The 13833-nt window shown below is 42.8% G+C and overlaps 1 protein-coding gene across 2 annotated transcripts in view; it reads right to left on the bottom strand.

Annotated features, from left to right (window-relative positions):
• Nucleotides 1–12332, bottom strand: part of PARP8 (poly(ADP-ribose) polymerase family member 8) — a 177813-nt gene extending 165481 nt beyond the window's left edge. Inside the window, exons 1-3 of one of the 2 annotated variants that reach the window (XM_065875479.1) lie at nt 12230–12332; nt 12042–12143; nt 11030–11084 (exon numbers count right to left, since the gene is read on the bottom strand). In XM_065875479.1, the coding sequence (XP_065731551.1) occupies nt 11030–11084; nt 12042–12143; nt 12230–12332 (260 nt within the window). Of the gene's footprint in view, nt 1–11029; nt 11085–12041; nt 12144–12229 lie in introns of those variants that run through there. The other variant, XM_065875480.1, reaches the window with a different exon arrangement.
• Nucleotides 12333–13833: the final 1501 nt, after the last annotated feature.

The raw sequence follows: 13833 nt of genomic DNA, 5'->3' as shown, positions 1-13833 counted from the left end.
GATTTCCCGTTTGCTCCCTCTATCCTCCCCACAAGCATAGGCTCCCCTATCACCAACTTTCCCCACCAGAGGGATACATTTATTAATAATGATGAACCTACAGCAACACATCATTATCACCCAGAGTCTGTAGTTTACTTTAAGGTTCACTCTTGGTGTTGTACATTTTATGGATTTACACAAATGTAAAATGACATGTATCTACCATTATAGTATCACACAGAACAGTTTCAATACCCTAAAAATTCTCTGTTCTGCCTATTTAGCCCTTCCTCCCCTGTTAACCCCTGGCAACCACTGATCTTTTCACAGTCTCTGTAGTTGTGCCATTTCCAGAACTCACATAGTTGGAACCATAGAGTGTGTAGCCCTTCAGATTGGCTTCTTTTACTAGTAACATGCATTTAAGGTTCCTCCATGTCTTTTCATGGCCTGATAGCTAGTTCCTTTTTAGTGCTGAAAAATATTCCACTATTGTCTGGATGTACCACAGTTGACTTATCCATCCACCAACATGAAGGACATGTTGGTGGCATGCAGGTTTGGGCAATTTTGAGTAAAACTGCTATAAACATCATGTGCAGGTTTCTGTGTGGACATTCAGTTTTCAACTCTTTTGTGTAACTACCAAGGAGTGTGATTGCTGGATCACAGGTAAAAGTAGGTTTAGTTTTATCGGAAAGTGTCCAAACTGTCTTCCAAAGTGACCGGACCTACATCTTGCCTCCCCGCCAGGAACTCCTGTTGCTCCACATCCCTGCCAGCATCTGGTGCTTCCAGTGTTCTGGAATTTGGCCATTCTAATAGCTGTGTAGTGTTAAGCACCTGAATTTTGATTTCAAAGTACCTCTGAAATGTAACATTTCCCAGAATATAACTCAAAGGCTGAAAATGTCAACATTTCTCTGTTTTGAAAAAATACCCCTTTAGGAAACTATTGCCCTAAGTAGATTTTTCCCCACCAATTACTTTTGGTTAGGAAGAATTTTGTACATATTGGACATCGAGGATTGAGAATACTGGACTTCCCTGATGGCGCAGTGGTTAAGAATCCGCCTGCCAATGCAGGGGACACGGGCTCGAGCCCTGGTCCGGGAAGATCCCACATGCCACAGAGCAACTAAGCCCTTGTGCCACAACTACTGAGCCTGAGCTCTAGAGCCCGCGAGCCACAGCTACTGAGCCTGCCTGCCACAACTACTGAAGCCCGCACGCCTAGAGCCCCATGCTCCGCAACGAGAAGCCACTGCAGTGAGAAGCCCGGGCACCGCAAGGAAGAGTAGCCCCCTCTCGCCGCAACTTGAGAAAGCCCGCGCGCAGCAACGAAGACTCAATGCGGCCAAAAATAAATAGATAAATTTTTTATTTAAAAAAAAAAAAGAATTGAGAATACTGGAAATTTTAAATTAATGACATAGGAAGTCAACACAGAAAGCTCATATGAAATCAAACTAGTATAATTTCAAAAAATTAAGTCTAAAATCTTTCTTGACCAAAGTTTCATCAATGGGGGGTCAAATTCAGCCAAGAATATGCAACTCTGATTGAAATCGCTTAATCGAAATTCACTGAAATCACCATTCTAGGCTGGTTTTCTCATAAGGATGGACTGATCCAAAAAGAATCAAGAAAGAATGTGGCTTGCAGTGAATTATTCAAACTTCTTTCTTAGTTAGCTAAAAATGAATATGACCAATCACTAGAGAAATCATATCAAATTCTGTAGTAGTAATAAAGCAATGACTGCTTTTCAGCTGGAGGGCCTTTTTTTTTGCTGCTGCATATCTAGCTGTGGTGCATTTTAATGAGAAAGGATGACTGCATCAGCTTTTATCCATGAAGCAGATTTTAGCCTTCTGCTTAGGTCTCCCGCATGCCAATATCGAAGACTTTGTTCTGAAGAAGATCAATGACACAAATACATGTAGACGGACAAATGTATTATCACAATCACAAATTCACTGTTAAGATTTTGCACACTGACTTCCAAATGAGAAACCTAGAACTAAGCAGATCTCGGTACGTGTGAGGTTCCACTCGCTCCCCTGAATCACAAAAATGTTCGTATAGACAAAACATCAACTGTTAACATGAATCCTTTTAAATACAGACCTGACCCTGTGTCCCCAGGAGTGCGCTGTAAAGCAGATGATTCATCCTCTATTCATGTATTACCAAAAGAAACGTGTGGCTGCCTAAAGTTTAACGACTGACACTGTCTAAAGAGGAAGTTTGCTTCCTGACTAATGTTGAAAACATTCTGAGAAATGCTGTAAAACTCCTTCAAGTAATTTTCTTATGTGGTCACTGGGAGGAAAATGAGTTTACAAAATAGATAACCACATTGATTTTTTAAAGGTAATTTGTCAAAGAAATGAAACATTTAGATAAATTCTAGATTTCTCTTGCCACCAACTTCTCCCACAGTATATACTCCAACAAAGATGGCCCACTAAGAAGCTCTACTGCAGTTACAGTGGCAGAATTTAAGAGGACATAATGAATCCTTCTGCTACACAGAATCATTATCTCTAATACTTCTTTATGAAGCTGACTTCTAATCATGTGCCAAACAGGGTCCTGCTAACTTGGGTGCTTTGATAACGAAGAATAGTTGAGAACCCTCATCATAAGTGACTTCAATACAACTAAGGAGGGAGTGAGAGACCCAGAAAGATAAATCCTCATGTGGAAATGTTGGTGGCATGAAATGCCAAGTGCCTTTAACTGTCATAAAGCAACGCCTGTAAAACTTACTTAAAATAAATTCTTTGGGGCTCAATGTGAATCGGCAATTTCCATTTATATTATACTGTTGTTTACTCAAAAACTATTTTTAATGAATAAGACAGAGTTTACCAAAGCGTTTTCCACAAAATGACTCTCTCGAGATGTTCCAGATCTGTAATCAAATAAGTCTGAAAAACCCTGAATACTTCATTCACCTCTTGGGTATGCATAATGCACACTAACATATAAAAGTCTCTAAAAAGACAACCATTAAAATTGTTTAATATTATTTAACTAAGCATTTCCCAGACATTATTTGGCCACATACCTAACATCTAATTAAACAGTTTGGGAAATGCTATCACATAGCATTTAAGAAAAATATTACTATCATTTAAGAAATATTGGGAGATACTATATTCTGGGCACTCTGCTAAAATAGTTCTAGTCTTTAAACAGAGTATTGATTTCTTGTGTGTGACATTTTATTTGACTTATTGTTTCTTTTACACAGCTCTATCCTTAATAGTATTTTTGGTTTGTTGTTTTACAGTTTTGCCTGAACTTTTTTCGGCACAGATGTGAAAGCCTGACGAATGTAAAGTAGTTCTATTAGTCTCTGGCTCAATTCTATACTTCAAATACAGTAAATAATCTACAAACGATTCTTGGATAATAACAACCTGTATTTGCTTCATAAACAAAATGATGATGAAAATCCAAATAACTACAGCACTTCAGAGTTGGCTGACAAATCCTAAGAACATTTTCAGGCCATTGGGAAGGTCTTTCCAACCTACATTTCAAAATGTTCAGAAAGAAACCATCTTGTTTGCTAATTTCGGTATAAGGAAAATCGATCTGACTGCACAAAGACTTAAGTGGATGCCTCCCTTTTAAATTTAACACTGGAAAATCTGCATCCTCCATTTAATACTGAGAAGGTGTCAGCCACAAACAGGATGTCACTGATATGCAAATAAACTACACTTGAGACCTGCTGTTGTTGTTATTGTGTAACGGATTGGGACTAATCTGTTTATAGTCTAATCCCACCTTCCTCAGATTTCATTTTGTCTTCTCAGTCTCACCTTGTTCCACTCAGGGCCTCACTCTATCCTCTTCTTGTATGTGAATACATTATACATTTTCACGGAGTTGCTACTTGGGGTCAAAGAAAGATTAAATGAACCAGTCTTCGTGATAATAAAAAACATGATCTTGATAGCCAAACCAAGAATATTAAGCGACACGTTACAATCGATAAACCTTGAACAGCTGCTGTATATGCTTAATGCACTAAGTTAATACAAACTGCTGTTGAGTGGAGAGATGAGGTCAATAAACAAATAGTAGTGAGTCAGTGTTTAGAAGGCTGAGAAATATATGAATGGATGGGGAAGCTGGCTCTTGAAAGCCAAGAAGGGGGATTAAATTTGATACGGAATAAACTTTGGTTGCATTTGAAAGCTTCTGAGCATGTAAATGCTATGATTAAATTCATGGTTAAAGAATTCAAGTATAAATGAACTGGATTGGTGAATAGCTGTTAATCAAGTATTTTAAAGCACTTGGTTAAAGTGACTGACCTAAGTCAAGGTGATCAGGGCCCAGACCAAGTGTAAACATGGGGAGGGATGAAAGTGCCAACCAAGATTGCAAAGGAAGAGCTGGTGGAGCTTAGGAGGCAAAGAGGATGGTGGGATACATGAAACCTGAGACTGTGGTTCCCCACGCCAGGCTCAATTGATGTGATACCGCCCAAGGAAGGGCTGGGAAGAGAAGCTTCTTTTAAGGAGGAAATGATGATTTGTTTCATGTGTTGGGTTGAAGTGCCCAGCATTTAAGTGAGATGACTGAACAGAAAACCTAAAGTATGACACAATAAAGTAGGAATGACAAGGCTTATTAATAAAAACATATTCCTGATTAGTCTTTCCTGGGGGTACATGGAAGATAGGATTTCAGAAGTTTAGAGAATGAAAAAAAGAAAGATTATATATCAATAACTTGATTAAAATTCCATACAAAGTCAGTGGCAGCTGTTTTAAAGCAATACTTATCTGCTATAGCACAATATCCATCCAAAAGCCAACGTGTGCAGAGAATTACAAAATATCTTTAAGGCTGATGAAATTTCACTTTTATTCATTTTTTTCACCCAATGCTGCAGAAAGAAACGATGGGGAATTTAAATGGGTCGGCCGGATATCTGCATAAGGATTCCACAGCAAATGTACATAAGTTTCCTACTATTAATGCTTAGCATTGGGCTTGGGCACTTCCCCTGCCAAGCAGTAGATTTTCATGGAATGCTATGGAAAGAGATGTCTGCCCCTGCCACCGGCAATAGCAACCCCTTCCTAGGCTCAAACATTCCCTACTATTCTAGTCTTGCCAGTTCAATCAATGCCCCTTAAAACCTCACAAAAACACTGACTTACTCTGCAATATATCCCTACTCTACTTCTTACTAACTCTGTTATTTAAACTACCCAAGCCTCAGTTTCTTTAGCTATAAAATGTAAAACAGCTGACAAAATACCTACTGGTCTTCTCTGTTGCAAATACAGGATGTAAGGTAGGCAAAAAGCATAGCAGACGTTATGCCCAGAAATATGATTAGTAGTATTATTTTAATCCATGAAATAAATGGAGTTTAAATATGTTTTTACTATATAAGCTTCAATAACGTTACACTTGTATTAAATTGGTGGTTATTTTAGGTCAATGATTTTAAAACTCATTTACCAATGAAACGTTTTTCAAAGAAAATGTTATACGGAACAGAAAAGAGCTAGAGCAGCTGTGATTTACAAAGGGATGTGAAAGCCTGGCTCTCACACATTCAGCTTCCTTCACACTCCCTTCCACCGGTCACCCCAAACTTCTAAGGTAGGTTCCCAGGGCTCCAGGGCACACACTTTTTTTAAAAAATCATCATTTTGAATAATAATTGGTATAACCAAAAATGATGCAAAACAAGTCCCCGTTTCTAACAGGAGCATCCTATTTAAAAAAAAAAAAAAGATCCTTCTTTTCATTCTGACACCTTCAGGGGCACTTGATGGTTTCAAAATAATTACATATTTCAAGATTTTAGAATGAGCATGTACTTCTTTCATAATGAAAACTGACAAATCTTTTGGAGACGATGGAATTACTTCTCCACCCTCCCAGCTCCCCAACTCCTGCACGCAGGTACATGCCTCCTTTCTAAGAAAATCAAAAGAAAACAAATGTACTTTGGCAATCAAGTAGATTTTCTCTTTCCATAGCATTCCATGAGTGAGGAATTATACACTGGGAGTCCAGGTGGGTTAAGGTCCCCAGAAGATGTGCTTGATCACCAGAGTGGTGTTGATTTTTTTAACTGAATTAAATACTTTTAGAAACCAAACTCTCCAGTGTACCACAGTCCTTGTAACTCTCTATTATCCTAAGCAATTGCATTACCTGTCTCCTGAAAGCATTTGAACAGGGCAGAGAACGGGGCTTATAACTTGGGTAAGCAACTTCTGGATTCATAAGAAATTCCAGTCCAAGTGACGTCACCAGATTGGGGGCTTTTTGAACTATTTGAGCATCTTTACACCTGGCCATTTGGGTTAGGAAATTGTTTTTCACCTGCCAGAAGCCCTTTTAGCATTCATTTACTGATTCATTCAACATCTACTTACTGAGAAAATATATAGTACTAGGCAGTGCACGAAGGGCTGGGCAAATTGCAATGAATAAGACAGACCCTGCCTCAGAGAGGCTTATGGCCAGACAGATGATCAAGTAAACAGTAGCTAACAATACAATGTGACATGATTTTAGAAACAACTAACAAAATCAAACAGGGTAGAGGATGCCAGGAAAGGCTTCTCAGAGGGGAATTTGGGTTAGCAAAGATCTCGACAAGGAAAGCTGACTAGGGTGGAGAGGTGGGAGAGGTGGGAGAGGTGGGAGAGGTGGGAGGATGTGGATGGGTGTGCAAAGGCCCAGGAGAAAGAGGAGGTAGCACGTGATTTGAGAGATTGTGGAGTACTACTGTTAGTGTCACACAGAATGCTCCAAAAGTTATGTGGACAGAAACTCCTAAAAGAGAAGAGTGCACTTCAAAGATGTCAATCTACCCATGACCACATGAAAAAGTGTCTATTCATACAATACAGGTTGTACATTTACAGGCAACTCTGAACATTCCACTAAATATTAAATTTCTAATTTATTAATAATTTCTAATATAAATTTTATATTTCTTATCATGCATACTCCTTGACTGGAAAACTCCTAATTCAATAAACATTTCTTTATTTTCATATTCTTTCTAAAGCAAAGACATTCATGTCATATTCTTAGGTGAAAAACTCTTGAGGGTCTCAAGAGTATAATACCGTCTTTGGATGCATACATTTTATATGCATATAGACATAAAAATTCTGAAAGAATAAATTCTAATATGTTAATAGAAGATGGAGAAATCATGTTTTTTTAAATTTTCTTCTTTTTGGCTTATCTTTTTTCCTTTTTTTTTTTTTTTTTTAACAATCAACACTTAAAACTTCAATTATATCTTCACAATACTTTTCTTGCTAAAAGCTCACAATCAGGGAATCCCACAGGGGTCCATGGCCAGGCTCACGTGGGGTTCTCTCCCTGCTCTCTCTTTGTCTTTGTTAACTTCTGGCCCCAGACACTCAGCCTGCTTCCCCAGCCTCTCAGTAGCTGTCACCACCCACTTTATCCCTTCTGTTTCTTCTACCACTAACTGTACAACTGACTGCAGGTGAGATGAAGGACCATAACCCCAAACCTTAGTGGTCTGAAAGGAGTTTACCGCCAACCAAAAAAGGAGAAAGAAGGAGGCAGGAGATCACAGCATGACAAAGTACAAGGAAGGAATGACTTTTGCATAAACTTACAAATTGTATACAGTTGAGACTTCCGGTTTTATAGTTCTTAGCACACCCCTGAAATGGGGGGCAGCATTCGGTAGGAGCCTACAGCAGGCCCTGGAACACTGATGACTGTGGAGTTCTTCCAAGAAGCCCAGGAGTCAGAAGCATTATAAGGACCATTGCTACAATGAGTCAATCTTGCCCTATGTATAACACAAGTTTTCAAGCATATGTAGATGGTATTACCAATTTTTTTTTTTTTTTTTTTTTTTTTTTGCGGTACGCGGGCCTCTCACTGTTGTGGCCTCTCCCGTTGCGGAGCACAGGCTTCGGACGCGCAGGCTCAGCGGCCATGGCTCACCGGCCCAGCCGTTCCGCAGCATGTGGGATACTCCCGGACCGGGGCACGAACCCGTGTCCCCTGCATCGGCAGGCGGACTCTCAACCACTGCACCACCAGGGAAGCCCATCAATTCTTAACATTTAACACTTTTCTCATTATTTCTCAATCAAATGACACTAACACTACGGCTCTCAAGTAAACATCTGCATAATTTTTTTGATGTACGAGTGTCTCAAAGAGGTCTCAAAGAGGTTGGGAACACTAGTGTAGAGGAAGGAGCACAGGTCTCAGAAGTGTGACATAACAGGGTTCATATGGCAGCTTCATCAGTAACTGAGTAAATCTGAGCATGTTTTCTAAACTCTCTGTGCCTCAGTTTGCAAATCCAGTCCAAAGCTGAGGATAATAATAATTCCATGAACCTTCCCATGAGGGAGAACTAAGTGAACCCAGTCTTCCAGCTGACCATCTGCTCCCCCTCAATCCTCACCTGAAGTCCACCCAGGCAGGAGAGCAAATGGCAAAAGGAACTCTGCCCCTCTCACAACCTCTGAATGACAGGCCAATTTACTAGGACAGCAGCCAGTCCTGACACAGTGGCCTCTTGGCATTTCCTCTTATCCACAGAAACATAAATAAATTTACATGTAAAAAAAATTCTCAATATTATTTCTTTTTTTGAAGGGTAACATGTAAGATCAACTTTTGTCCTAGAACAAAGTGTAATTGTTCTTGGAGAGTGTCAGACACAGAAGAGCAGATTGTTTTATCTACAACTTGAATTGAAAATTATTCTTGAAATCATTTCTCAAAAATAAATGTTTTCAATGGTTTAGATGAAATGATAGTACAATATAATTCAAGATAAACAAGTACTATCTCTCCATAAGATCCCCACCTTCCTTTAATCAGGAAATAAGTCTACTTTTCCCGACATGACACTATTAATTGAATATTACAAGTTGATAAGCATATTAGATCAAAACAGAGGAGGATTATTTGATTTTTAAATGCCCGACAGACACACAGCAATGAGAAATACATAATAAATATCAGATTCTAATGTAGATAATGTAGTTCATGAAAACAATATTTTTTCTTTCGGAAAATTTATTTTCTGCCATTAGCTACAAACCCATAAAGGGATAATCATTAAGGGTACTATTATTACTGTACCAAAACAATCTTTTATATATTGGTTTATAGAACAAGCTTTTGGGAAGACAAAGCAATCACATCAACAATTCACAACACATCTTTAAAAAGCAGACTGTTCCACATTAGATATGCAAGTTCCCCATTATTTAAATCAGGAACCAAAGGAAAAAACTATCTCCTTAGTAGGATAACACAGAAAAGGAAACTTGTTCCTACAGTGAAAACTGACGTTATCTCAATTAGTTAATTATTCATCCCAACCTCCAGACCTTGCTCCTGGAGGCGTTCATACCTTCACCTCTTGCTGTGTGGACACTAGTTCAGTAATTTGCTGATAAACAATCTTAGTGCAGTATCTAACAGATCTTAGAGATTAAGTGTAAGGTTCACCCCCTCCTTGTGCAGATAAGTAAACTGTGGCCAAAACAACTCTACTATCTTATTGGAAATAGTAAAGCTAGTTAGTTAAAAAGCCTACCCAGGGCTTTCCCTTGTACAGATAAGTAAACTGAGGCCAAAACAACTCTACTATCTTATTGGAAATAGTAAAGCTAGTTAGTTAAAAAGCCTAGCCAGGGCTTTCCCAGTCCGCACCTCTCATGAGGTGAAACAGACGACTCAAGCAGGTATCAACCTGACTGCATGGGGAATGTTTTCAGTGGGCCACACAGCATATTTTAACTATTAAAACAACTCTAGAGATTATTAGTCATACACCAACATTCTCTGGATAGCAAGTGTAGGAGCAGCGTTAACTTAGTTGAATCTCTTCTAATTGATTCTTTTTATTCAAAAATGATGGTACTATAGGAAATTGAGAAATACTGTAATTTTATTCTCCCCCAATAAGTCCGTATGTTATATTTTCAACCAGTAAATCAAATCAATATACCAATCCTGACACTTAGGTGTACCGTGCATATGGGAAACCTGAATAACTATCTCAATGAAAGCTTTCTTGAGATGTACATTGCAACACAGATCCTAAGCATTTTTAAGATTCGTAACAATTCCAAGCTTGTAAAAAATGTATTTACAGAAGAAAGCTTCTTTTGCAATTTATATGTTCATAAATGTTTCCATTAGCTAAGACATAATTTGGAATATGATCAAATGGTAGTGAATGTCAAGTCCGAACAGCAAGGTTAAAACTCTGACAGTTCTCATATGTGGCCACTGCTCTTTTAAACCACTGTGTCCCCAAAGGGCTAACAGGGAGAAAATTCTACCTCAACCAAGTGAAGACAGCAAAGCATATTTTAATGATTACTTTTCATTTCATCTCTAATTCTTTAAACACAAAATTGGATTTGGGCTTCTTTCATACTGTTAACAACCTAGTATTAATATATGCACCTCTCATTCTTCCTCTTCAAGAAAGAAGTTATACACTCCAGCTACATATAACTCCCAAATTCTTTCCAACTATGAACACCAAAATAGGACTCCTTAAAAAAAAAAAAAAGCATGGAGAATTGGCACACTGCATGTTTATGTCAATCTTCAGAAAACATGGAAACATGCAGCCCCAGCTCACCAGAAGAATCACCACATGTGATCAAACTATTCTGTGACATGTTATGTCTTTTGCCCAGTATTCAGGTTTTGCACTCGCCTATGTCAACCCCTAAAGCCTCAAGAGCTAGCTACTACTGTAGAACAGCTTTAACACGAAGAGTGTGAGAGCTCTGTTCATGGCCCGTGGCGTGATCTTAGAAACACCTGAATCAAACATATTTCTTTCCCCTCTGCTATTTAAAATCGAGGGACCTCAGGCTTGGGACGTGGCTAAAGGACAACAAGAGAATAAGAAGAAGAAAAAGAAGAAAAAATACCGGAACACGGAACACGCTAAGAACAAAGGAAACACAAGCCTGTGAACAGGAAATGAAGCAACTCTACACATAAGTACCTTTTGGGGCCGCCAACGTAGGTGAAAGTAAAGGTGGAGTCTGAGTATCTGAAATCTGAAACGAAAAGTCTTGTTAAAAGCTACCCCTGGAGTGGATTTTTAACCCTGGTCATGGCTCGGGCCCCCTATTTGATGGAGCCGAAGGGAAACCTGGCGGGGTGGGGCGGGGCAGGGCGGGAGGCCAGAGCTGGAGAGCCCCTAGGTCCGCTCTCCGAGTGGTGCGGAAGGGGATGCCGCGCACCCCGTGCCGGGTGCCGCGGAAGGCCGCCCCCCGCAACAAGTGCCTGGTGCCGTGGCAACGGCGGGAATTTCCCGGTCCGGACAGCCGGAAGCGGCCCCAGCCGAGGTCGCGGCTGCGAAAGCAAAATCCAGTCCCTCTCCCGGGGTAGCAAAATGGACGAAAGGCGACCCCCAGGCAGGGGCGGCGCGCGCCTCGGAACCTCGGGAATCCCTTCTCTTTCCGGGGCATCGCACTGCCAGTCGGAGGTACTAGAGGGAGCAGAAGGGGCGGGAGATCGGCCCAGCGCTGACCCACGGGGGGCCTCGGTGCCGGGCGCAGCCGGCCACCGCAGCGCAGCGGGCTCCATTCCCGGCAGCCGCCGCCGCTGCTCTGCCCATTGCGCAAACCCGGCGAGTCCAACCCGCCGCCTGGGTCGCTGCTGCTGAAACCCCGGAGGCGGGCTCGGACGCTCCGGGCGTTCACCGGGGACTAAAAATACAATGCAAGGCTCCCCCGCCTAGACCCCTGCTCGGGCCATCAGGGTTCTGCCCCCAAAGCTAGTGGCCGCCCCAGAGGGGGGAGGGGAGAAGGGGAGAGGCTGGCAACCCCTCCCCCTTTTGGCTCCCGCTCCCCCTGCCGCAGCTGTTGCCAAATGACCCCGGGAATGGGGACGTGCAACCCACCCCCTAGCCCCAGCCACACACGTCGCGGCCAGAAAACTGGGAAAGGGGGTGACGGGCAGGCAGAGGAAGCTGGCGCTGGATCCGAGGCTCTGGAAAGGCGAGAACTCACCTGCAAACAGGCAGTCCTTCTCAGCTCTGGACTTCTGGATCACGACGTCGATATCCTTCTGAATTCGCTCTTGCCTTGAACACATCCCCATTAAATAAATCCCTGGAAAAGAAGCAGCCGCTATTTCCACCCCACCCCACCCCCTCGCACGCTTCCAGCTTTCGTAAATATTCAGTTAAAAATGAAACCTCTGGTCGAGGCAGGGGCTGAAGGCGAAGTGGTTTCGGAAGTGATCCTGGGTGAGAGAGGAGGAGGTGGTGGAGGAGGAGGGGGGGGAGGTCGGCTTTGCATTCCCAGATGTGACCGCCCAGCTGCTGCTAGCCGCTGCTGGATTCCAATTTCTTCCCCTCCTCACAATGGATGATGATGACACAGAGTCTCACTTTCTCCCTCCCCCGCCCGGACCAAAGGCCGTGGGGGTCCGGGGGTCCCGGAGACGGCAAGAGAGCAATCGCCCGCGGGGCGGCGGGCGCCGGCGAGGGGCGAGCCCCGCTCCGCCTCACGCGCACACACCCCTCGCGGCCCGCACGCCGGCCTTCCACACCCGCGCACACTCCCGCCCGGGGGCGCGGCGACCGTGCCGAGGCTGCTGCAGCGCCGCCCGCCGCAGACCCTCCCGCGCCCGCCGCGAAGTCACCCGGTCCCGGCCGCCGGGGCTCTGATAGTATCCGCCATCCGAGCGCAGGCTGGATTCCCCAGCCCGGCCGCCGCTCGCGCCGGGGGCTGGGAATGTCGGTAGTGAAGACTCCCTGGGGCTCCCAGCCCCTCCCCCCCGCGCACCACCACTTTTATGAATTCGACTCCACTTTCGGAAGGAATTATGAGTCATACGGAAAACCCAAACCCGAGTGGCTGGGAGGGGGGAAGAAGGGAAAAGCAAAAGCGTTCAAAATGGAAAATAAATAAATAAAACGAACAAATCTTTCCTTGTTGCCACATCAGGCAAGATGGAAAAAGCCTTGAATTGCCTCCAGACGTACACCCTCCCGTGCCCTGACTGCCAGAGTCTTTTTCTCCCAGATGGAAGTAGTTTAGTCCCTTTGGAGCGCCGTTTAGGAAACACAGACCCTTTTGAGGGACTTCTACTTGCAGAGACTCACTAGTTCTTCCCTGCTCTGTGTTTCCGTCCATGAAAAATTGGCAGAATCATCTGGCACGTGCCAGGGTCTCCCTAAAGGATGGATATCTGTTTGGCTTGTTTTAAAAAGCCACTTTTTCGCCAATCAAGGGAAAGCGTCTACAATCCTGTTGTCTTGTTTAGAAATGAGATACTGCTCTGAGCCTCACTTTCTGTTCTGCCTAAGAACACCTTGGGCTGATGTAGCTGCCCTGCCTCTATCCTGCCATATGGCCTAGGACAGGCCTCTAACAGCGCTTTGCTTGTTGATCTTTTCTCCACTGAGACTGCTTCCCTGAGCAGACCACGTCTCACTTGGTTCTGCATCCCCAGTGCCTAATACAGTGCCTGGAATATAGGAGCGAGGCTGAAATGTTGGCTGAATGCATGAATGGTCGTCCCTTCAACCTCTTTATGGATACTCCAGCTTCAGTCTGCTTCCTTATCAGTTTAAGTCCCCAAGAGTTGTCAAACTGGCTCAGACCCTTAATCTGTACAGTTCTAACACTGACAGTGACAATGTCTTTAGGAGAATTAGGAATGACCGTGATCCCTGATGGATTCTTAAGATTCTAGAGAGACAAAAGCAATGAGAAATCATATGCTCCAACTCCTCTATCTTGCAGAAAGAAAACACGAAATGATTTGTGGTACGCCCTGGAATACATCACATTC

The sequence above is a fragment of the Phocoena phocoena genome, chromosome 3 (assembly GCF_963924675.1).
Source record: "Phocoena phocoena chromosome 3, mPhoPho1.1, whole genome shotgun sequence".
In the NCBI taxonomy this organism is placed as follows: Eukaryota; Metazoa; Chordata; class Mammalia; order Artiodactyla; family Phocoenidae; genus Phocoena; species Phocoena phocoena.
The sequence above is the reverse complement of the archived record's forward strand: the minus strand, read 5'-3'. Positions and strand labels throughout refer to the sequence as shown.